The 25,621-nt window shown below is 39.4% G+C and overlaps 1 protein-coding gene across 1 annotated transcript in view; it reads left to right on the top strand.

Annotated features, from left to right (window-relative positions):
• RXFP2 (relaxin family peptide receptor 2) overlaps window positions 1-24,239 on the top strand; it is a 68,837-nt gene extending 44,598 nt beyond the window's left edge. Inside the window, exons 12-19 of the mRNA XM_043997436.1 lie at window positions 884-955; window positions 3,501-3,572; window positions 3,694-3,765; window positions 7,052-7,123; window positions 11,391-11,620; window positions 13,676-14,083; window positions 15,942-16,160; window positions 23,977-24,239. Coding sequence (XP_043853371.1) covers window positions 884-955; window positions 3,501-3,572; window positions 3,694-3,765; window positions 7,052-7,123; window positions 11,391-11,620; window positions 13,676-14,083; window positions 15,942-16,160; window positions 23,977-24,239 — 1,408 coding nt within the window. The remainder of the gene's footprint in view (window positions 1-883; window positions 956-3,500; window positions 3,573-3,693; window positions 3,766-7,051; window positions 7,124-11,390; window positions 11,621-13,675; window positions 14,084-15,941; window positions 16,161-23,976) is intronic.
• The last annotated feature ends 1,382 nt before the right edge of the window (window positions 24,240-25,621 follow it).

Genomic DNA, 25,621 nt, shown 5'->3' with positions numbered 1-25,621 from the left:
ACTTGAACCCACAGCTTCCTGACTTCAAGCCCAATGCCCTATTCACACCATGTGTCAAAACCCTCTCATTTACAGAGTAGGAAACAAACTTAAAAAGGTGGGGTGACTTGTGCAGTCACATAGGTAGTAAGCTGAATTTGAACTCAATTTTATTCCTCCAAATACAACATTGTCTTTTCCTTCTAGCAGATCTAGAAATAGCCCCCAGTGCCACTTTGCATGGCATTAATATAAATTTGCATGAGAAAAAAGCATTCCACCTACAAAGTGCAAATAATAACTTCAATTATCCTGAACATTTGAAACTGGGAGGATATGGCATATGTCTTACCTACTAGTCTTCCTTGCTTCCTTTACCTAAGAAAGGATAACTAGAGTACAAGAGACAGAAAAGGCTAAATGACTTACTCAGAATTTAAAATTGGCTTGTATCCTAAGAGGATGGGGCAAATGGGTTCAGTTTGGTTCTTGCTTGCTTCTCTTAAAGAAAAGTCTTTTCCCCAAGTTATCTCTATCAACATGGTTATGCTTTCTTGTTTGAGAATATCAGGTTACATTGAGAAATGACCAATTACCAAAATATCCAATGTTCAAAGTTCAAATGCTTCCTCCCTTTGTCAATCACACTCCGTATATTGAATCACATTTCATTTAGCAGTATTGTCTTGGGGAGAGAATGACGGATGATCTTATCACAGCAAATGCCACTTGGTGGGAGACAAGACAGCAGCATTGACTGCATTCTATATCAAGAGATGCTTCCTTCCCTGTAGGACTTCAAAAGAAGCATTAAATTAATCCTGGATCTATGACAGCTCACAGAATGGCCTAATTATAGGGGTATACAAAAATAACCAGTAATAACTCTTGATCTGTCTTGCAGGTTTCTTCCTAGAAATCAAATTGACTTTGTTCCAGACAAGACCTTTTCCTCATTAAAAAACTTAGGAGAACTGTAAGTAGTAGTGACTAATAGGAAAATATTAAAGCTTATAAAATAAATTTTATATATCATTTGTAAGAATTTGAAATGACTGATAAGGCTGCTAACATGTTGTACTCATTACCTTTTCCCTGGTAATGATCACAGTCTCATTGATCACTGGATATTTGAAATCAGAATCATAACTAGGCTGTGGCTTAGAGTCTATCGCCCCAAGATAAACATTTTTAGAAGGTACCAAATGGAATACACTTCATCCCCTGACTCTTCTACCCCCAGTGGTCTCTATAGCAGCCTCACACTAGGCTACTTCCTACTGCTTCAGCAGCTTAGAAACCTTATCATGTGCCAGGGCACACTAACTACTTCTGATAGAGACACTCCAGGTGATACCACTCATTTCTGTTTCACCCTCAACAACCACTGTCTCTTGATTCAGGTACAAAAATATCTAGTTATTGCTCTGTTAGAAATATCCCATGGATAGAACACCGTCCCTAGAGTCAGGAGGACCTGAGTTCAAATTCAGCCTCAGACACTTGACACTTTACTAGCTGTGTGACCCTGGGCAAATCACTTAACCTCAATTGCCCCACCCAAAAAAAAAAAAAAGAAAAAAGAAATATGCCAGTCTAATGTCATATTATATTCCATTTTTGCCATGAAAAGAAATATAGGTCTGTGTCTGATATGTTTATGTGCAGCTAGGTGGTAGAGTAGACAGAGTGTTGAAATCTAGAAGATTCATCTTCATGAGTTCAAATCTGACCTTAGACACTCACTAGCTGTATGACTCTGGGCAAGTCACTTAACCTCTATTTGCTGGAACTCGAGAAGGAAATGGTGAACCATTCTGGTATCTTTGCCAAGAAACTCCCACATGGGGTCATGAAGAATTGAATACCACTGAAAACACCTGAACAACAACAATAACAACATGGGTGAAAGTGAATAAGATATTTCTAACAGAGCCTTAACTAGCAATTTCTTTGTTATGTGACTTTTGGGGATGAGGATAGAGAACCTCCTCCTTTTTTATCCTAATTTTATTCTATCCCCTCAAGCCCTCATTAGTGACAACCAGAGAGGATTCCAATGGTTCATGTTCTGTGGACTATTTTACGAGCACAAAACCCCCACAGATCAGCTCCCCCCCAATTCTACTTGTGAATGGCAATTTCTTCAGAAAATAGCCCTGTGACCCTGGGCAAGTCACTTAACCCCAATTGCCTCACCAAAAAAAACAAAAACAAAAACAGCATGAATGAAAAGAATGGTGCTGGTTTCAAAGAGATGGGAGTTATAGGCAGTATGAATAGAGTCAACAAATTTTTATGAAGTACCGAATATTTACAAAATATGGCTCATGCTAGGCATAAGAGGTTTGTCAGTTTGGTTCCATAAAGCCAAACATAGACCAAAATGGGTAGGGTTAGCCAAGAGAAAGACTTCTTAGAAGCTAGTTTGAACCAAATCCTGAAGGAAGTAATGAATATAATTTGGTGAAGAGGAACTGCAGACTAGATTGACCATATCTGAACCCATAAAGATCATGTCTGTCTTTGAGCCATTACCAAGCAAAGATGTCAAGTGTTTGAGGGGGTGAGGTCATAATGGTTAAAGAATCGTATATCTAATACTGAAGGGATCCTCAGAGGCCATAATATTCCAATCCTTCATTTTTTATTCACTTATTAATGTATTTGTTCATTTGTATATATATTTGTCTATATAATATGTTGTATATATTATTTATTTAGATTATGAACTTAATAAACACCAAATCATATTGATATTTCCTGGTATATCTCGTAAATAGGATAATAGACGAAAAGGACTATACATGAAACTACCCATCTTCATTACATGTAGTTTGTTTTTATTTAAAATAACTTCAACATGTAATTTTCAAAGTTTTCCTACTTGTCTGTGATTCTTTCTGGCCTTCTTTTTTGTGATTTTAAAAAAATTCTTCTATGAACCACTTTTTCTTTTCTTTTCTTTCTTTTCTCTTCTTTTTTTTGTTTCTACCTTATCCCTATCATCCCCCCAATGGGGGAAAAAGATAGAAAAAAGAAAAAGAAATCCCTCACAATAAATCTAGAAAGTTAAACAAAACAAATTTCTTCATTGGCTGGACCCAAAAATATGACTTATTCTTCCTCTTGGGCCCATCACCTCTGCCCAAAAGTGGGTAACATACTTTATACTCCTTCTCTAGAATCATGGTTCAACCCCCTCATTTTAAAGATGAGGAAACTGGAGTCCAGGGAAATCAAGGTACTTACCCAATGTTGCATAGGTGTTCTTTCAGGTATGATTTGAACCCAGGTCCTCTGACTCTGAGACCATGATCATTTCATTAAATCTAAGGTTGTGAGCCAATTCAAAGGGCCATGTTCTAGAGTAATGAGTAAAATATCATTTCAGGCAAGATTCAGAGTTTCTGTTCTGTCCAATGGAATTATGATGCCAGTACAGAAAATGCCATATTTGTTCTATATCCAACTTAAGGCACTGACATCTAATTGTTATAGTTTTTCACTCTCTCTACTAGGGATCTGTCTAACAACATGATCATGGACTTACCCCAACATGTTTTTAAAGACCTGAAACTTCTACAAAAACTGTAAGTAGCAACTCTTTTCCCTTCAGAATCAGGTTTAATGGTCTCATGTTGAACTTTCTAAATAATAATGCACCGTCTTTTTCTCATCCTCTAAGGGCATATTATTTTCTCTTTATTTTAGGAATTTGTCTTATAATCCACTTTCTTACCTTGATGAAGTCCACTTTGAAAGTCTGAAATACCTTCAGTCTCTGTGAGTGAAATATTCTATTATATTCATCATGATTACCAAGGCTATGCTATTTTAACTGGAAAAAACATGCCTTTTAAGTGGATATTTTTCACATATTGTGTAACTGTTAAGCCTCTCATTGATCAAAAAGCAATAATGAGCAGCACTGTTATTATCCAGGATTTATTGAATGCCTAAAAACTATTTCTCCCAATCAACCTAAAAAAAATTATATCTACCTTTGAAGGCTAAGGAAATCTTCCTGAAGACCAATTTCAGGTAAAACAAAAAAAACAAAACAAAAAAAAAACCCCTTCACTGTACAATTTCACAAAGTGGAATTAAGCATGTAATAATCTCAGAATAGAAACCTTACTAAAAATAAAATACCTTCTCATTCCCACAACACATTGCAGAAGTGTTGAATATTCATCTTGCAATGTGTGCCTCATTCTATTCAATCAACAAGAGAAAGAATTTTTACGACCATGAAAATTAAGAAACTGCCATTTTCTTGCCTTTTAAAAGTTGGAGGTTTCAAATTATGCTAACAATCAATGAACATTTATTATGTGCCTTCTGTGCACCAAGCATTGTCCTAAGCCCAGGAGATACAAAAAGAGGCAAAAGAGTCCCTGCCCTCAAGGAGTTTACAATAAAATGAGGACCTAACAACTCCTCCTTGGTGCATCCTTTTACTTCCCTCTCTCTTTTCCCAGAAAGGGTTGTTGATTGGTAAAATTTTCTTTCCATAAAGTAGAAGCCATAGTATATTATCTCAGCATTTCTTCATCTGTATTTTAAGACCACATATTTCATTTCTCTACAATTCTTATCGAAAGTCAGCATAGCATAATTGATAGCTGCCTTTAGAGCTGAGAAGATCTGGGCTGAAATCCTGACTCTAAAACATGAAGGAATAAAGGAAAAAGCATTTATTATATGTCAGGCACTGCTGCTAGGATACAATTAGAAAAATCAAGATAATCCCTGTCCTCAAGCAGTTTACATTCTAGTAGAGGAAGACAATACTGATAGAAGAATGAGGATCAAGGAAGGGACTCTTCATCAGACAGGCAATGGGACCCTGGGCAAGTCACTTAACTTCTCAATGTCCACAGGAAATTCTCTATGACTACTTTTTGTTTTTGTGGGGTTTTGTTTTTGTTTTTGTTTTTGGCAGGGCAATGAGGGTTAAGAGACTTGCCCAGGGTCACACAGCTAGTAAGTGTCAAGTGTCTGAGACCAGATTTGAATTCAGGTTCTCCTGAATCCAGGGTCGGTGCTTTATCCACTGCACCACCTAGCTCTATGACTACTTTTGTTGTTGTTCAGCAGTCTTACCACGTGGACCATAGTACACCAGGCCCTTCTATCCTCTGCTATCTCTTGAAGTCTGTTCAAATTCATGCTCTATGGTTCTTATTAAACAGAGCAGCTGACAATACACTGCTAAATCTGTCAGTGTATACAGAGGAAGGACCAGCTCTGGTAAGGCTTTATCAGAAATTAATGCTGGATCTGGGCCCAAGAATTCACAAGCCTCTGAATAGAACAGAAATCATGGGCTTCATGAAAAGCAACTTTTTCTTCTTCTCCCCACAAGCCTTCTCTCCCAGGAGTCCATTTATGTGTGCAGGGCTATTTGCTCATCAGTAGAAACCTAGTGGCCTCTTTGGGGAGAAAAAAAAGGAAGTTGAATAGGACCCCATACCAGCCTAGAAGTCAGAAGGATTGGGTCATTATTCAGTAACTATAACTGAATAGCTCCCTTAGATGTCATTTCTGCCTCTAAAAGAGTCAAATTGATTGAACGACATCTTTCTCACTGGGCAAAAAGACATCTTTGCATGGGGTAAAGAATCAGGCTCTTTTATCTAAATCAAATCTTATTATTCTTTAAAGGAAGGTTTCTGACTCTCTTGATTGACAATTTCCCATCTATAACTGTGGGGAATGGCTTTAGGAATTTTCTACACCTATTCTTCCATAGTGACTCTCTTTATACCCATTTGGAGGTAGGAGGGGGGACCCCTGGACAAATAAGTTACATTAGGGATGACTCTGGAAATTTTCAGAGGACAATTTTTATGGAGAAAAGACATCCTAGATGAAATGTTTTTCTGGCACCTATACCCTAAACTTCCTGAACCTCACTATGTCAAAGGTTTCTTGAAGTTTCGAGATTTCAGGAGATCTCTGTAAACTTGAATTAGGGCTACTTCTAACAGCTATGGTAGATTATTCCTAATATAGAACCCCAACACAGAAAGAGATCGAAAAGTCAGACCTCAGATATCTCATCACCTTCGCTTCAGTGACATCCCACAAGAGGAGAAGTAACAAGTCCTGGTTATCTCAGGACCTTCTGCATTTGTCCCCCCAATAAATTACATAGCCAATGATCTAGAGAAGTTGTTGAAACTTTTTAATTCAATAAATACTTCTTAAATGCCTGTTATATGTCAGGCATTGTGCTAGGCACTAAAGATAAAAATTAGAAAATAAAATTGTCCCTGCCCTCAAGAAGATTACATTCTACTAATTGTAAATAAAAGGAAGAAAGCAAAAATTAGTTTTAATAAGAAACTATCAAAAGAAATGTATAAAAATGCTGTAATAAATGCCTTTATGCTTTTTTTTTTTCAGTGAGGCAATTGCGGTTAAGTGACTTGCCCAGGGTCACACAGCTAGTAAGTGTTAAGTGTCTGAGGCTGGATTGGAACTCAGGTCCTCCTGACTCCAGGGCTGGTGCTCTATCTACTGCGCCACCTAGCTGCCCACCTTTATGCTTTTAAGTGACTAAGCCAGAGACTCCACAGCAGCAGAATTGGGCCTGCTTACAACAGCTATAAACATAAGCTTTATAAATATATAAATATGTACAGAAAAATAAAGATCTTGTGTGTGTGCGTATATATATCTACACAATATACATCTGTACATATATGTGTGTATATAAACATATATATATATATACAAAAACATGAATAAAAGGTGGTTTCTTGTAAATCTAAATATTAACTTTGTAATTTTGAAATGTTTCATTCAGTGGGTTATAAAGTTTGTGACCATCAAAAAAATATTAGGAAGGCAGCTAGGTGGCGCAGTGGATAAAGCACCAGCCCTGGATTCAGGAGGACCTGAGTTCAAATCCCACTTCAGACACTTGAAACTTAATAGCTGTGTGCTCCTGGGCAAGTCACGTAACCCCAATTGCCTCACACACACACGCACACACAATAGAACCACTTTAAACCCAAATTCTAGTTTCTCAGCTAATAAGTATGTTACCTATGTTTTCCAGGGACCTGGAAAAGATAGCGATTCCAAATATAAACACAAGAATGTTTCAACACATGAGGAACCTTTCTCACATGTATGTACGTATGTATTGTGTATATGTATATATGAAAGGTAGGTGGAGATTTGGCACAGTCGATTTAGAATGTTCACATTGAGCTATGTCTCCCATTTATAGTTTCATTGTAGTTCTATGTAAAAAAAATATTTTTCATTAAGAGCTTTTTAATTTTGTCATATTTGGACCCTGTTCAAATAGAGCTCAATTTTACAGTGAGCCAACAACAATGAAACTTCTGTTTGGATACAAGATGCTCATCCATCTGAGGTCCATTAAGTGTATGGGCCATCTAAGTGCCACATTTTACATGAGATGAGGTCACAGGCTAAACACTACTCAGGTGAACTAGAAAAATTAATTCCCCTCACATGGATGAGCAACAGTTGACTGCTCTAAATAGAAGCTCTGAGAGGGAAAAAAAAAAGATGTTATGTGAATTCCGTGTGTTGATATTGCTAATGACAGAGAAAATCTACCATTATGATAGTTTGGGATGAATTAAGTTCTTTGTAATTAAGTACTATGTAAATGGCATCAACGCCATTTAACACAATCATCTCTCATTAGCATGGTATTATACATGTTCATCATTTCAAAAATTCAGCAGAATCTACAAAAAAATGGGAAGATATAAATGTACGATCAGAATTTACCAGATGAACGAGATGGAAAACATTCTGTGTATGACCATATGGGACCAGAGATTGAGAGCCAAAAGGTCTCATAGGCCAGTTAGATTAACCTCATTTTTCAGATGAGGAATAGAGACAAAGAGAAGTTGCATAGGGAGAAAGTGGCAGACCAAGGATTTGAACCACAGTCCTTTGACAAAAAGCCCAATATACTTTTTTTTAAGTAATAAACATTTTTATTTATAGTTTGGGGTTCTAATTTTTATCCCTTGTTCCCTCCCTTCCCTCCCTCTTTCCTGAGGTGGGAAGCAATTAGATATAGGTTATACATGTATGATTATATAATACATTACCATATTAGTCATTTTATATAAGAAAACTTGAATAAAAGAAAAAAAAGTGAAAGAAATTGAAAAATAGTATGCTTCAGTCTGTGTTCCAGCAATATTAGTTTCTTTGGAGGTGGATAATGTGTTTCATCAATAGTCCTTTGGGATTTTCTGGATCCCAATACACTTTCCATTACACCAAACTGCTTCTCAGGAGATCATCTATACTCAACCCTCTCAAGTCCAAGATTTTACCAGCTGGAGCACTGACCTTATAATCAAGAAGACTTGAGTTCCAGTCCTGACAGTACATGACTACGGCTAAATCAGTTTCTCCATCTCTAAAATGGTAATAATGGAATCTGTAATATCTATCTCATGGTTTGAAATAGGTATTAAAGATATTATTTTCACCATTTAATAGATGAGCAAACTAACTTGCCCATAGTCACTCTGGAGACCTAAAAGAGTGAATGTATATAAACTGCTCTGCAAACTTTAAAGCCCTTTATTATTGTAGTGTGGTTTCCTAGCAATTAAGTTACCCTTCCACTTAAAGTTAGGTTCCTCTTGCTAAAGCTTCATCAGGTGGATACTTCTTGTTGCAGGCAGAATGCAGCATCTTCTCAGAAATACTAACTTCTTGGAACTAAATAAAGTTGCTGCTTTAAACGCTGACCCAAGAGTCATGTCAGAAGGGCATAACAATTAGCAGTGGACTTTACTGTGACCCAATTGCTAATTCATCAATTCCTTTCATAGAATCTGCTATAACACCTCCACAGTCCATTTCCCCCTTTAACTGTTTCCATCTTCAAATGTCAGCAAAATCACATTGGTGGAGGAAATTAACTGGAAAAAAAAACCATCTGGCAGGATCTATTCGATTCAATTTAACTCATCATGCATTAGCCAGTATTAAATGCCTACTATGTGTCAGCCAACTATGGAGGATTAAAAAAAAAGGCACCTGCCCTCAAAGGGCTTACATTTTCCTGGATGGTATTAACATACAGGGATTATAAAAGAGCCAAGAGGAAAGATTGTGTGTTTGCCAGAGGTTACAAGGCAGAAAAAGGAAGCCAAACAGATACAAAAGTCCTGTAAGCTAGATACAGAGTTTAGGGAGACTAGACTGTAAAACCTTTGAGACAAGGGTCTGTGTATACCATCCCCTAGCATCCAACAGAGAACCATCTCCTAGCATCCTAACAGAGAACTCTGCCCACCATGTTCCCATATTAACTATTGCTCCCCAGCTGCCTGATATGGGCAGCATATTTAAAAGCTGAATCAGAAGATGAAGAAAGATGGAAGAAGATTGCCAGAAAATGATGAAGGCAAGATAGGGGCTGAATGAAAATAGATAGGATGATATATAAGAAAATTCAAGATATGAGTTTTGTAGGTGGGTATGTACCCCATCCCCCCAACCCTACCCCCAGCTTCTACCTAGAAAACACATAGATATAACAACCTAAAACAAACCTTACTCTCTCCCCTCTCCCCCCCCAATTTATTTAAATCTTTCAAGTCTCTAATCCAAAATCAATATTTAAGATGGCCATTTCTCCTCAGCCCAGACTTTTCCTAATCTCAGAGGACTTTCCATCTTATCCATATGAAGGAAAAAAGGCAGCTTCCTTAAAGTAAATGCATTGATGCTATGAAACTAAATGTAAGATGTATAACTTAATGCAAATGCATAATTTGTAATGACAGGCTCTTTACAGAGGAGCCATCTCTCTTTTGTGCTACTCAAATCCCCAAATATTGGTTAGGGATCAACTTCATAATTAGAATCTACTCTCCTTATGTGACAAAATAACACAGTATGGATAAGCAAATTAGAATCCTCATTTCACCAAAGTCACCTTGGGTAACTCTGTTAGCTTCTGTGTACTTCAAGTTGTTCATCAATGATATAGGAACAATGCTTAGAATTATCGTGTGATGGTGAAAAAGGAGCTTTGTTGCAAAGTACAAGTATTAGATGAATGTCATATACATTGATATGTCAATAATTTGTGATTTCTATGGTGTGAGACCTCATTCCACCAAGGCCAAACCCAGCCAGGCCTATCACTTAGTATCTAAGTCTTAAGCAGTTGCCTGAGGTTCAGAGAAGATGTGATTTATGGGGCAGCTAGGTGGCACAGTGGATAAAGCACTGGCCCTGGATTCAGGAGGACCTGAGTTCAAATGAGGCCTCAGACACTTGACACTTACTAGCTGTGTGACCCTGGGCAAGTCACTTAATCCTCATTGCCCTGAACAAAAAAAAAGAAAGAAAAAGAAGATGTGATTTACTCATGGTCATACGTGTAAATGTCAGAAGGATAATTTGAAACAAGGTCTTCTTAACTATAATTCCCACACTCTGTCCATCATGTCAGCTTACTATATGAATATTATATACTGAATAAAAAGGTTAAGAGGTAAATAGACTACAAGGCTTGGTGTCAGGAAGACATGAATTCGCATCCCACCTCAAACATTTATTACCCAGGCAATTTACTTAATCTACAAGCCTCAGTTTCCTCATCTAAAAATGGAGAGGGTTGGACTACATGGCCTCTAAGGTCCCTTCCATCGCTCTTATTTTTTTCTTTTTTTTTTTTTTTTGCAGGGCAATGAGGGTTAAGTGACTTGCCCAGGGTCACACAATTAGTAAGTGTCAAGTGTCTGATGCCAGATTTGAACTTAGGTCCTCCTGTATCCAGGGCTGGTGCTTTATTCACTGCGCTACCTAGCTGCCCCCAATATTTCTTTACTTATGCTTTTTGAGGGGCAGTGAGGGTTAAGTGACTTGTCCAGGGTCACACAGCTAGTAAGCGTCAAGTGTCTGAGGTGCTTCCATCTCTAAATCTATGATCGTATAATGAAAAGAAATCTTATAGGGGCAGCTAGGTAGCTGAGTGGATAAAGCACCAGCCCTGGATTCAGGAGGACCTGAATTCAAATCCGGCCTCAGACACTTGACACTTGACACTCACTAGCTGTGTGATCCTGGGCAAGTCACTTAACCTTCATTGCCCCACAAAAGAAAAGAAAGAACTCTTATATGGAAGATAGGTCAGCCTGAGAGCTGGATTCAAGGGCTACATGCCTCACTTAATCTCTCCTTGACCCAGGCAACTCTAACTCTGTCAGTTGTAGGTAAACTGGCAATCTCTGTCAATGAAGAGTTTCTAGAGTTCCAAGGAACTCTTCACAGCTCAAGAAAAAATGTCCATTGACATCACTTATCAAGTAGGCAGATTACAGCCTTGATCTATACTAACAGTTACTGTAGTGGGGTTTTCTTTCTCTTAATTTCAGCTATTTCAAAGATTTTCGGTATTGCTCCTACGCTCCCCATGTGAGAATATGTATACCATTGACTGACGGCATTTCTTCATTTGAGGACCTCTTGGCTAACAACATCTTGAGGATATTTGTCTGGGTGATAGCTTTCATTACCTGCTTCGGGAATCTTTTTGTCATTGGCATGAGGTCCTTTATCAGAGCTGAAAATAAGACCCACGCGATGTCCATCAAAATCCTGTGCTGTAAGTGGTGCTCCAGTTTGAGCAGACTCATGACTCTAGCTGTCTGGGGACTGTGCTTAAGAAACCTGGAAATCCACAATCCACAACAAATGAGATTTGCACTCAAATTATAAATCTAGGGGCTTTGATCACCATGTCAATAATCACCATACTTTATAACTATTGATCATCTCCTGTGCTTTCAGTGATGCACTGAGTCCCACCAGCATAAAATGGGGTCAAATAGAAAAGAGCCATCATTTAAGGGATTGTGGGAGGATATTGCATAGTAGGGTCTAATAATAATAGCTAACACTTCTGTTCTACTTTTAGGTTTACAAAGTGCTTTACATATAGGATCTCATTTGATCCTTCCCATAACCCTGTGAGACAGGTGATATTATTGTCCCCATTTTATAGATGAAGAAAACTGAGTCTAGAAGAGTGATGCATCCAAGATCATGCAGCTGGTTAAGTGAATGAGGCAGGATTTAAATTGTGGTCTTTCTGATTGCAACCAAGTTCTCCTACCCCTAAATAAAAACAGTGCTTTAATCAGACCCTCGTTTACAACAATATTTCCTGCTCTTAGGCCCTTAGACTATCTTTGGATAGCAGTCATACAGTCATATATACCACCCCCACCCACAATGCTATCAAAGCCCAAACCAGATATTTAACAAAATAAATCAAAATATAATATAATAAAACATAGATAATATGACACAATAAGTGTGATTTGACCCAGTAGGGTACTATTTCTGAAAATATGAATGGAAACCAGACAGATATAAAATCTGCTAGATAAATTCATGGAAAGTAGTCACACACTTCAGGGGATCTGTGAGAAACAGTATGGTACAGTGGAAAGGGTGATGGTTTTCAAGTCCTGGGTCCTTGGATTAAATCTTGACTCTGCCAACTTAACTTCCTACACGATGTTGGACATTTCCCCTTTGGAGGATTGACTTTCCTATTTTGTAAAAGGAGGGGATTGGACCAGATGGTGTCTGAGGTCCCTCTCAGCTCTAGAGCATGCTCCTATCAGTGCAGCCACTCTAGCAATGAGAGATCACAAACCTTCTAAGCCTGCCCATCAGATCCACCTCTCATCCACATTCTCCAACAAGTTTACTGAAGGGGTTCCACTGTACCAATGATCTGGGGGTTTTCCTTAAGTTTTGATGACATCCTGAGGATAGCAGGGAATCATGCAGGCTACCTGTCCATTACTCTTGCTCCATATGACAGCCCATCTTTTTTATTCAGCCACATACATCTGGGTGACCCGAGGCAAGTCACATACTCTCAGTGCCACAGGAAAATTTCTACATCTCTAAATGACATGTCAGATCTGTAGCAGTAGAGGGACTTTTCTCATGTAGACTTCACTATACCAATAAAATCATAGATTTAATCTAAATTTTTCAAAAGAACTTGTTATTGGGGCAGCTAGGTGGCGCAGTAGATAGAGCACAGTCCCTGGATTCAGGAGGACCTGAGTTCAAATCCAGCCTCAGACACTTAACACTAACTAGCTGTGTGACCCTAGGCAAATCAACCCCAATTGCCTCACCAAAAAAAAAAGAAAAGAAAAGAACTTGTTATTCTACAAAATGGGATTTTTTTAAAAGAAATCTAGGAAGGAATTTCTATCTGTCACTCATTGAAGTGTTCAATAATATTTCTTCATGTCTAACCAAAATTATAGGATCCAGGAAGCAGATCTAGACAGATGGTTAGTCTTGTTTTTTTAAGTATTAGTCTCCCCGTCTCACCCAGGTTAGAAGTTCAGGGGCTACTCACTGGTCAGTCCTACTGCGAATTGACACAGAAACCCTACTTCTAACCTGGGTTGGTTCATCCCTCCTTAAGGAACCTGATGGCCTCCCTGCTCCTGGGGGTTCATTGTAGGAATGCCAAATTTAGTGCAGATGTTTGATTAGCCTTCCCCACTGCAGCTCAGAACTCCTAAACTCAAGAGATCCATCAGCCTCAGCTTCCCCAGTAGCTGAGATTATAGGCCAGGCAGCTACTACTAACATATTACTTTTTTTTTTTGCAATCCTTTAACAGGTGCTGACTGTCTAATGGGAGTTTACTTGTTTTTCATTGGATTTTTTGACATAAAATATAGAGGACAATACCAGAAGTATGCTTTGTTATGGATGGAAAGTTTACAGTGCCGCCTCATGGGGTTTCTAGCCATGTTATCCACAGAGGTCTCGGTCCTACTGCTGACATACTTGACTTTAGAGAAGTATGTAGTCATCGTCTTTCCCTTCAGTAATATTCGTCCGGGAAAACGCCAGACGCTGATCATCCTTGTATGCATCTGGATTGCTGGATTCTTAATAGCCATAATTCCATTTTGGAGTGAGGAGTTTTTTGGAAACTTCTATGGAAAAAATGGAGTGTGTTTCCCACTCTATGACCAAACAGAAGATTTTAGAAGCAAAGGGTATTCTCTTGGCATTTTTCTAGGTAAATCATGTTGTATTTTTTCCATTTGACTTTAATATTTGTACTAATGTTGTGAGTTTCTGGCAAGGTTAATCTATACAAATTACTAAGCAAAGTTATATTGCCAATACTATGTTTTTAATAAAAAATCCTTGATACATGCTGATGAAATATTTTATTAAGTGTTTTATTATAGAAATTCAGTGTTGAAAATAGCTGAAGGCACCCTAAAAAGCTCTCACATTAAATATAGGAGCTCTAGGTGATCTTTCTCTGATCCATAGCATCCTTGGCTTTCATGTTTATCAACAATGACTGTGAGCTAAAGCAATTCACCTGGGAACTCTGCCAACTTATGTGAGCACTTTGTTCTTCAGATAACCTAGATGAGAGTTAGTTTGAATACAATACAATTTCCCCATCATTCGAGTATGAGGCACCCTTCCATGACAAGGAAAGGAAGGGTTGCTGTTTACTCTTTACAAAAAACAACTCTAAAGTCAGCCATGTCATAGTTCTTTGTAAGGTACTTTCTCCTTAGAAAGTCATTTACATTTGGGGTGGGGGGGGAATAGCATTTCCATAAACTGGCATGTCTCCATTTTCACTTTGATAATGCAATCCAAATTTTACAAGGTCATAGTGGGAAAAGTCTGGAGCTTCAGAGACCTTAAAAATCTTTCTCTTTGGGGCAGTTAGGTGGCGTAGTGGATAAAGCACTGGCCCTGGATTCAGGAGGACCTGAGTTCAAATTCAACCTCAGACACTTGACACTTACTAGCTGTGTGACCCTGGGCAAGTCACTTAACTCTCATTGCCCCACCAAAAAAAAAGGAGATAGTGATGAGACAATGAACAACAACAACAACAACAACAACAAATCAAGGAGAAAATGTGAACTGTTTCCACTAACAGGAGAAGGGGCAAAGGCAAATCACTGGCGCCTTAAAACCAGTCGCTTGGGGCAGGTGGGGCTCATTAGCCTTGGCAGGCAACCCACCTAGGGGAAGGAAACCCTGATTTTAAACCTCTGCTGCCTTGTGGCTATACCCATATATGGGAAAGGCTTTGGGAGTTAACCCCAAGGAAAAATCAGGAGTCAGAGTCCCTTAGGCAGTTGGATGTTGGACATCACATCCCTCTGGCAACTCCTGCAGCAGCACTGGTGCCAAACTGTATTGGCTCTGCCTCTCCTTTGGATTCACCAATGTCTCGGAGAGGGAAAACCTGCTGCATGGACAACAGCTTGTTTTCCATATTGATCCGCCCAGGCCAGCGCCCTGGAGAGGACACTCTAGCTATTCCTCATGGGGTAGATACAACACGGGATGCGGCAGTTACTGGTTATAAGTCACTCAGGAGCTGCGGCTCCCATATCGGACTGCACGGCCACACTGTGGCCTGTGGCTCTTCAAGGCACTGATCCATGGTCTTCCACGACTGGTGGAGGCCTACTACTACTGACTCTGGGCAAGTCACTTAACCTTCATTGCCTTGCAAAAAAACAAAAACAAAAACAACAACAACAACAACAAAAACACCTTTCTCTTCTTATTATGATAAGCCAGATCCTGCCTCATGAGGCCCCTAGATTTAAATTGCATCATCCTGGAATCCCCTCACGGAAGGTCTGTGTATTTGAAAATCTCTTTTCCCTTCTCATTCGACAATCTCATATGTGTGGAGGGAAGATCCAGATCATATCCTCTTAACTCTGGATTTTCTCTGTGTGGTACTGTGGCTTTGAAAAGGGGACATACTTCTCTGTACCACCTGCCTGGCAGATACATTTAACCAGCACCTGTAAAAATACCCCATTGTTTGCCCTGTTATATGATAGCAATAAGGTGTTAAGAGCTGTGCTTTTTTTCCCTACCAGGTGTGAATTTACTGGCTTTCCTCCTCATATTGTTTTCCTACATCAGCATGTTCTGTTCCATTCAAAAAACAGCCCTGCAGACATCTGAAGTGAGGACCCACATTGGAAGGGATGTAGCGCTGGCAAATCGGTTCTTCTTTATCGTGTTCTCTGATGCCATCTGCTGGATTCCTGTATTTGTAATAAAAATTCTTTCTCTCTTTCGGGTGGAAATCCCAGGTGAGTTCTCCTTCCTTTACCGGGAGAGAGAGAGAGAGAGAGAGAGAGAGAGAGAGAGAGAGAGAGAGAGAGAGAGAGAGATCTTCATCTATGTCCTCTTTTGTATATTGGGAGTGGGAACAGATAAGGAAGGTTAAACAGAGAGGATAAATCAGTATCACACAACTTGAGATTTTTCCCTTCCATTTAAAAACCAGGAAATAATCATCAGAGACTCTATGTGTCTGATAACAGCTGAGGTAATCAGAAGATGAAAGGGGTATGGCCCCTGAGAAGGTGAAGGAGCAGCAGCTATGAGGTTTCAATAGGTCTCCTGCTCCACTGGCCAATTTAAAGGGACTTATAATAGCATTTAAAATATCACAATATGTCTGGATGACTGTGTTCTTTACTGCAGAGGTGGCCCATGATTTAACTGGAAAATATTTAATTTTATTTATTTAAAATTTTGAGTTCCAAATTCTATCCCTCTCTCATTCCCTGCCTCCCTCCCCTCCCCCCTCCCTGAGGTGGTAAGCAATCAGATATAGGTCATACATGTGCATTTTTTTAAAAAATCATTTATATTAAGTTCCTGGAACATATTTAACAAAATATATAAAAATACAATAGAGCATAGATAATGCTAATATGTGGTTTCCAAAGTCAATATGCATGCCAGCAGGGATCTTTCTTATGTACAATTTAGTGGCCCCATTTCTATTTTAATTTGATGCCCAGTTTAATTATTCCAATCCACAATTAAAACTCTACACTTTGGGCAGATAGATGGCACAGTGGATAGATCACTGGCCCTGGATTCAGGAGGACCTGAGTTCAAATCCGGCCTCAGAGTCTTGACAGTTACTAGCTGTATGACCCTGGGAAAGTCACTTAACCCTCATTGCCCCACAAAAAACAAAAACAAAAAACAAAAACTCTACACTTTGTGTTGTGTCTATAGCGTGTGATTGGGAAAAAGTAAGTTATCGACATCTTCAGAACCCCTTCTATCTGTGCATGATGTCATACTAAATTCTGTATCTTCAAGTTAAATAGATACAGTCCTTGCCTTTAAAAGGTTCCATGATACTCTTAAGTCAAGATACCATATAACTTTTAGCCAGACCCTGCTCAGAAGTCAAACCAGGTTTGGCACTTTCTACCCCAGCCACTTAACTAAATGGGACTTCACAAAAGCCTCAGGAATCTTAATTATCAATGCAAAACCCTAGGCAGATACTGCTCTGCAGGATTCAGACAAGGATCACTGGTCACAGAAAAATAATTGAGGGACACATACAAAACAATTTAAATTTAATTGTTTTTCCCCCCCAGAGTGAAAAATCATGAAGTTCTGCTGCTTTTTAAATGAAGAACAGGAAACATAATACTTTATTTTATGAGTATAGCAAATGCTAACACTATATTCTGGTTCTACATTATTCCCAGATAAGGAAGTTGAAGAGGATAAAAAGATGATCAAGAAAAGAAAGGGGGGAATAGGAAGGATGCAGGAATGAAAGGTGAAAGAAAGGGAAGGAAAGAGGAGACAATAGGGCTGGGGGAAAGATAGTCAAAAAAGGCAAGAAAACTTCACAAAGGATAGGGAAACAATCATTAGAAAGTATTTATTAACCACCTACTAGGTGCTGGGCAACATGCTACAAATACAACAGTGAAACAAACAGTCCGGCTCTTGAGGATCTAGCTAGGGAAACAACATGTGTGTGCATGTATGTGTGTATAAACATATATACATATCCGTACATGTATATATACATAAACAAGATGGAATAATTTGGGGGAGAGGTACTAAGAGGTGGAATGAGGAAAGCATCCCTGCAGAAGATGGCACTTGAGCTGACCCTTGAAGAAAAGAGAATTGAAGAGGTAGAGGTGAGGAAGAAGTGTGTTCCACGCCTGTGCAAGGCAATAAGAAGGGAGACTGGGGTTATGAGTATAGAAATGCAAGAAGGCCAGTTTGGTTAGAAGTGTGTGAAGGGTGGGGGCGACTAGATGGTGCAGTAGATAAAACACCAGCCCTGTATTCAGGAATACCTGAGCTCAAATCTGGCCTCAGACACTTGACACTTACTACTAGCTGTGTGACCCTGGGCAAGTCACTTAACCCCCATTGCCCCACAAAAAACAAAAAAGAAGTGTGCGAAGGGAAGGAATATATAAGAAGGCTGAAAAGGGAGGAAGGAGCCAGACTGTGAAGGCCTTTAAATGCCAAAGTAGTTGATGTTTGATCTAAGGGAACAAAAAGGGTTTATTGGAGTGGAATGACATAGGAATAAGTTGTGCCCAGAGGAAACATGGCGCAGTGGAAAGAACTGGGAAACCAGAGTCTGAATTGTAGACCAGTATGGCCATGGGCAAATCAGCTTTCCTCATCTTCAAGATAAGGTTAATAACATTCCTAATACCTGACACAAAAGGTTCTTATGAGGAAAGTATTTTGTAAATGTTAAAAGTCTTCAGGGATCTGCAGTTTCGTCCGTGTTTACACTTCACTGGAAAGCTAGATGGCACAGCCAATAGAGTGCCTGGCCTGCAGTTAAGAAGATTTATCATCCTGCATTCAAATCTAGCCTCAGATACTTACTAGCTGTGTGACCCTGGGCAAGTCACTTAACCCTGTTTGCCTTAGTTCTTCATCTATAAAAATGAACTGGAGGAGGAAATGGCAAACCACTCTAGTATCTTTGCCAAGAAAATCACAAATGAGGTCATGAAGAGTTGGGAACAACTAAACATATCCACTTTAGTGGCCCAGACCAAAACCTTTCCATGCCCCAGGGGAAAGTCTTTGAGAGTTGCTGTGACCAAAATATTTCTCACCCTGTGATCAATCTGGTGATGAACATCTCCATTACAACTTGGCCAGCTCCTCAAACAAGAGACAGAGCCTGACCCTGCTCTGTCCTTAGGGTTTGTCCACTTTAAAAAGTGAGTGCTTGTACTCTACTTCTGTAGGCTTCAAGAGCCCAGGCTCACCTCCAATCCACAATGAAGCTTTGGAGAAGGATTTTAGGGGAGATAAACCTTCAAGGGCTTTGGAAATGTGAGCTATTATATAAAAAGAGAAGAGGGGGGAAGCTGGGTGGTGCAGTGGATAGAGCACCAGCCCTGGATTCAGGAGGACCTGAGTTCAAATATGGCCTCAGACGCTTGACACTTATTAGCTGTGTGACTCTGGGCAAGTCACTTAACCCCAATTGCCTCACCAAAAGAGAGAGAGAGAGAGAGAGAGAGAGAGAGAGAGAGAGAGAGAGAGAGAGAGAGAGAGAGAAGGGGAGAGAGTGAGAGAAGAGACAATGTGAGAAAGGAATGGAATGGAGAGGAGGGTAGAGAAAGACAGGATGAATATGTAGGACAAAGAAAATATGCACAAACCTATTTGAGAAAAACAGAGATAGAGAGGAATAAGAGAGAAGAGCAAGAGACATCATGGTACTATCGAAAGAAAGCTAGATCTGGAATTGGAAAACCTGAATTAAAATCCTGGCTGCATTACGTATTACCTGCTACACCTCAGGCAAATCACTTTAATTATCTTGAACTCAGTTTCTTCTTCTGAAGAGCTGGTGGGTAAAGTGATGTCTAGGGTCCCTTTCAGTTCTTGTGAACTTATCTGAAAGAGACAGAAACAGAGACAGAGACAAACAAGACAAAGAGAGAAAGGGAAAGACACAGAGACATGATCAGAGAGAGAAAGAAAAAAGACAGAAAAAATGAAAAGATGGGAAGGAGAGAGGATAAAGGAGAGGAGTGAGACTTAATAGGTTTGTATATAGGATAATATGTGTTTTAGAGTATGTTTATTGTCCTTTGTTCTTGAAGAGGACCAAAATGACATCACTATGTTGGAGTCAAGGTTCAGTGTGCCCACTTGTGACTGATCAGACCAAAATAAGCTTGGAAGGCTCTACCACAGGATGGGCACAAATAGTCCATGTGAACATTTAGAGTGGAAATAGCTCTAAGTTCTGGACTATAACAAATAAGTAAGGGATGGGGATCATACTCTGCTATTCACTCCATAGAACTATAACCAATTAACCATTGCCCTTTGGATTGTCGAGTGACTTCTTTTTTTTTTTTTTGTGAGGCAATTGGGGTTAAGTGACTTGCCCAGGGTCATACAGCTAGTGTTAAGTGTCTGAGGTCAGATTTGAACTCAGGTCCTCCTGAATCCAAGGCCAGTGCTCTATCCACTGCACCACCTAGCTGCCTGGCGAGTGATTTCTTAACCATTGTTCACAGTTTCTTCCATTCTTCTTAAACACTGAGAGAGTCCCTCTGAATATAATTACATTTCAAGGTGAAAATCATTCCCTGAGTACCACCAGTGACCAGAAAAATATTATCTTAAGGGTAGATAAAATCAAGATGAATGCCAGAGATTCCCCATTCTTACTGCTCCATGATTAGGGAAGCAAGATTTCAATACACCAGTGATCTCATCAAGATGGATATCCATCCCTTCCATTGGAATAGATCACAACACATCTATGTCTTCTCTTCTAGCAAGATTCTTGCTGATTTTCTTCATAGATATAGCACAGAAGTTCTATCCAATGTGGCAGAGGTCTTCCTGAAGACCTTTTCATATTTGACAGGAATCAGTACAGCTTTCAAGCTCTTCATCCTTTGATCTCTTTACATGATTGTCCATATCTTTTGTTTTATGAAACACATTTCCTGAATGATATTCCCCTCCCCGTTTTTATGCACAGGTGAGCTACATCCTACTTTCTCCCACCAATCAGTTCTCTATGTGACCTTCGAGTAACCTACAACTTTGATCTTTTGGAGATTACGGTGTTACAAAATTCACCATCATCTTATATCATAAGATTATAGATTTAGAACCAGAATGGCATTTAGAATGCTCTAACTCCCTCACTTGACAGATAAGGAAACTGAGCCCATTAGAGGGTCAGCGACTTGCCCAAAGTCTCACTAATAGTAAATAACAGAGCTGAAATTTGAACCCACATCCTCAGGTTCTGAGTCCTGTGTTCCTTCTGCTAAGTCATACTGCTAAGAAAAAAAAATCCTATAATGTTCACATTTTTCTATAAGAAAAGACATGTAAACAAAGTAGTGCACTTGGAAACAATAAGAGAGGGAGACAGCAGCACCCAAATTCCCTTGATAAACTTCAGTCACCAGAACCATATGAACTACATCCCAAAGCACTGAAAGTACTAATAGCTTTCATTGCTGAACCAGTGTCAATGATCTTTGAAAGATTGTGAAGAATGCAAGAAGAGTCACAAGGCTTCAGAAGGGCAGGGGTTATCCCATTTGCAATAAAAGGAAGACAGAAGCATCTGTAAACTCTGGGTCACTGAGCTTAACTTCAATTCCTGGGAAAATGGTAGAGGGTATCATTAAATGGATGGTTAGTGAATATCTTGAAAAGGAAAGACACACAAAGAGACAGCTTGACTTCATCAAGAAAATATCAGGCCCAACTAATTTCATTTCCTTTTTTCACTAGGTTTTTACACTAGTAGATAGGAAAAAGCTGTTAAGTGCCTAGATTTTTTTTTTAAGTGAGGCAGTTGGGGTTAAGTGACTTGCCCAGGGTCACAAAGCTAGTAAGTGTTAAGTGTCTGAGGCCGGATTTGAACTCAGGTACTCCTGACTGCAGGGCCGGTTCTCTATCCACTGCACCACCTAGCTGCCCCCTAAGTGCCTAGATTTTAGCAGAGCTAATAATAATAATACATTATAGAACCTATTATGCACCAGGCATTGCGCTAAATGTTTCATAAATATTATCTCATTTGATCTTCACAATGATCCTAGAAAGTAGGTGCTCCTATTATTCCCCTATTGCAGTTGAGGAAGCTGAGGCAAAGAGAGGCTAAATGACTTGCCCAAGATCATACAATGAATAAGTGACTGAAACTAGATTTGAATGCAGGTCCTCCTGACTCCAGGCCTAGAACTCTATCCACTGTGGCACAGAGCTTATGATAAAGTATCTCATACTATTCTTGTGAAAAAGATGTGGTTTAGATGATATATGGTGAAGTAGGCTCAGGAACTGGTAGATGACTAGTTTTAACTAATATTCATTAATGGTTTGATAACAACATGAGAAGAGGTTTGCCACGGAGTGCTTCAGAGACTTATGCATGACCTTATACGGTTTAATATTTGGACATATGATCTGAATAAAAGCTCAAATCATATACATATCAAATTTAGAGTTGGCACAAACTACGAGGAGAAAAATCTAATATGTTACATTACACATTTGGGATAAAAGAATCGTGACAGGCTAAAACATTGGGCTGAATCTAATAAGATGAAATTTAATAGGAATAAATGGAAAGTCCCATACTTAGGATGTCAACTCCACATGTAGAAGAGGAGGGAGGTATGGTTGGAAAGAAATTCATTTCAAAAAGATCTAGGATCTTAGTGAATTGAAAGCTCAATGAGTCAAAGGTATAATGTAGCAGCCAAAAAAGCTATGGGATCTTGTTGGTGTTGTTCAGTTGTTTTAGTCATGTCCAACTCTTCATACCCCCATTTGGGGTTTTCTTGGCAGAGATCCTGGAGTGGTTTGCCATTTCCTTCTTCGGCTCATTTTACAGATGAGGAAAATGAGGCAAACAGGGTTAAGTGACTTGACAAGGGCCGCATAGCCAATAAGTGTCTAAGGCCAGATTTGAACTCAGATCTTCCTGACTCCAGGCCTAGCACTCTGTCCACTGTGCCACCTACCTGCCCTACATAGCTGTTCAATATGATATTAAATTGCATTAAAGAAGTTAATGACTAACATCCACGACTATGGATGATGGACCCAATACTCTGCCCTGGTCAGACCAGATCTGATATGCTGAATTCAGTTCTAGGTACTATCTTTTTTTTTTTCAGGGCAATGAGAGTTAAGTGACTTGCCAAGGGTCACACAGCTAGTAAGTGTCAAGTGTCTGAGGTCAGATTTGAACTCAGGTCCTCCTGAATCCAGGGCCAGTGCTCTATCCACTGTGCTACCTAGCTGCCCCCTTAGGTACTATCTTTTGAAAAGGATACTGATAATCTGTACAGTGTACATACTCAAAGGAGGATGAGTCTCAGTGGTTAAAGAGCTTCAATATCATACCCTAAGGAGATGCTGAAGGAACAGAGCACATTTATTTAGCCTAAACAAGAGATTTGAGATGAGGGGGCAGTGGCTTGATAACTGACTTCCATTATGGAAAGAGCTATGACATGAAGAGACTTAGAATTGTTACATTTGTCCCCATGGGTAGAATCAAGAGTCAAGTAAAATGTACAGAGGAGCAGATATTGGCACAAGATAAAGACACATTTCCTGATAATTAGATGTCTTCAAGCAAAGACTGTGGAGCCAATTGCTAGGTAGGTAGTAGCAGTGATTTCAGTTCAGGCGTGGACTGAACTAAATTACTGTCCATTCAAAAATCTGTGATTCTCTATGATTGGAGCCAAACACTCCCATCTCTTGGTTTTTGGTCTTCACTTTTCCCTAGAGATTTTCAATAAAGTAAGAAAGCTGAAAACTCAAAGGCAGCATATGTCCTCAAAAATTAAAAAAGTATTGACTTGGGCAGCTAGGTGGTGCAGTGGATAAAGCACCAGCCCTGGATTCAGGAGGACCTGAGTTCAAATCCGGCCTCAGACACTTGGTACATACTAGCTGTGTGACCCTGGGCAAGTCACTTAACCCTCCTTGCCCTGTCCCCCAAAAGTGTTGATTCTAAAATGTTTGTATGTTCTTTTATAAAGCAAAAGTAAACTGATAATCTCCCATAATTAAACATCTTGTTTCCTTCTCTAGGCACAATTACTTCTTGGATTGTAATCTTTTTTCTGCCAATAAACAGTGCCCTGAACCCCATCCTCTACACGCTCACAACCAGCTTCTTTAAGGATAAGTTGAAGCAACTGCTGCACAAGCATCGGAGAAGGTCAATTTTCAAAAGTGAAAAGAAAAGTTTATCTACTTCCATTGTTTGGACAGATGATGCCTCTTCCCTGAAATTTGGGGTGTTGAGCAAAATAACTCTAGGGGACAGTATTACAAAACCAACTTACTTGTGATGGTTTTTGATGAAAGACCACTAGAAGTTGGAATAGACTCTTTATGGATTGGATGCCATTCCAAGAAGGTGACTTCAGAAATACCTTTCATCTTTACCAGCAGCAAACCAATCTGCAAGGGGCATCCTCTTGTGCAACTCTTAGCATTTCAGCACCAAGCTTTCTGGTTACTGTTTGTACTAAGGATCGTACTTTCCTTTCCTTGTCTCCCTACAAGAAGCAGCGTGGTATCATGGTATAGGGCACTGGACTTGGAGTCAGGAAGACCTAGACTCAAATTCCATCTCAGGCACTTGCAAGTTGTGTGACACCGTCCAAGTCACTTGATTTTTCTAAGCCTCAATTTCCTCATCTATAAAATGAGATGGTTAGACTAGACAACTTCTAAGGTCACTTCTGGCTCTAAGCCAAGGATCCTCTGATCTTATATACCCAATACACAATAATTGATCTTTTCCTGCTCTGGAAATATCTGTGTTATCTCTATTTAAATATCAAAATGCATTTAAAATTCAGCTAGCAAGAAAATGATTGTCCATTGATAAAGTAAAACTATAGCATCAAGCTTGAGGGAGAGGATTAGGCAGGGTGCAGCAGTAGCATAATATTTCAATCCCTTCACTGCTCTTTCAACTTTGGGTGAAACCATAAAGTGTCTTTGCCTTTCTGTTAATAATCCCCCAATTCTGGGGCTTTGTGTTACTCACCAGGAGATACCCAGATATTGGGGGATGCACCAGGGAAGGTATCTTGATAGGTTTCTACATTTTTTTTGGTGAGGCAATCAGGGTTAAGTGACTTGCCCAGGGTCACACAGCTATAAGTGTCAAGTGTCTGAGTCTAGATTTGAACTCAGGTCCTCCTGAATCCAGGGCCAGTGCTTTATCCACTGTACCATCTAGCTGCCCCAGTTTCTACATTTTTATTGTATGTGTTAGGGGAGTGGTCTAATAGACCCCAGTGTCTCATCTACTTGTATTTCATTCTCTCCTATACCAAGGATTTGAGCAAGAAACATTTTTTTTTCAGGGCAATGAGGGTTAAGTGACTTGCCCAGGGTCACACAGCTAGTAAGTGTCAAGTGTCTAAGGCCAGATTTGAACTCAGGTCCTCTTGAATCAGGGCCGGTGCTCCATCCACTGTGTCACCTAGCTGTCCACAAGAAACATTTGAAGTAACCTGAATCACCGGTGAAAGTCACATATGACAATCCCTAAACAATCCTTCCATCCATTGGAGTTCTACAGTGGCATTCAAGTTAGCTGGGACAAAATATTCAATTCATTGACCTATACAAGAATTTTAAAAAACTTTTTAAACCTTTAAAAAAAATTTTATCTTTAAATATGTCCTTTTAGGGGCAGCTAGGTGGCGCAGTGGAT

The sequence above is a fragment of the Dromiciops gliroides genome, chromosome 3 (genome assembly GCF_019393635.1).
Source record: "Dromiciops gliroides isolate mDroGli1 chromosome 3, mDroGli1.pri, whole genome shotgun sequence".
Classification (NCBI taxonomy): domain Eukaryota; kingdom Metazoa; phylum Chordata; class Mammalia; order Microbiotheria; family Microbiotheriidae; genus Dromiciops; species Dromiciops gliroides.
The sequence above is the reverse complement of the archived record's forward strand: the minus strand, read 5'-3'. Positions and strand labels throughout refer to the sequence as shown.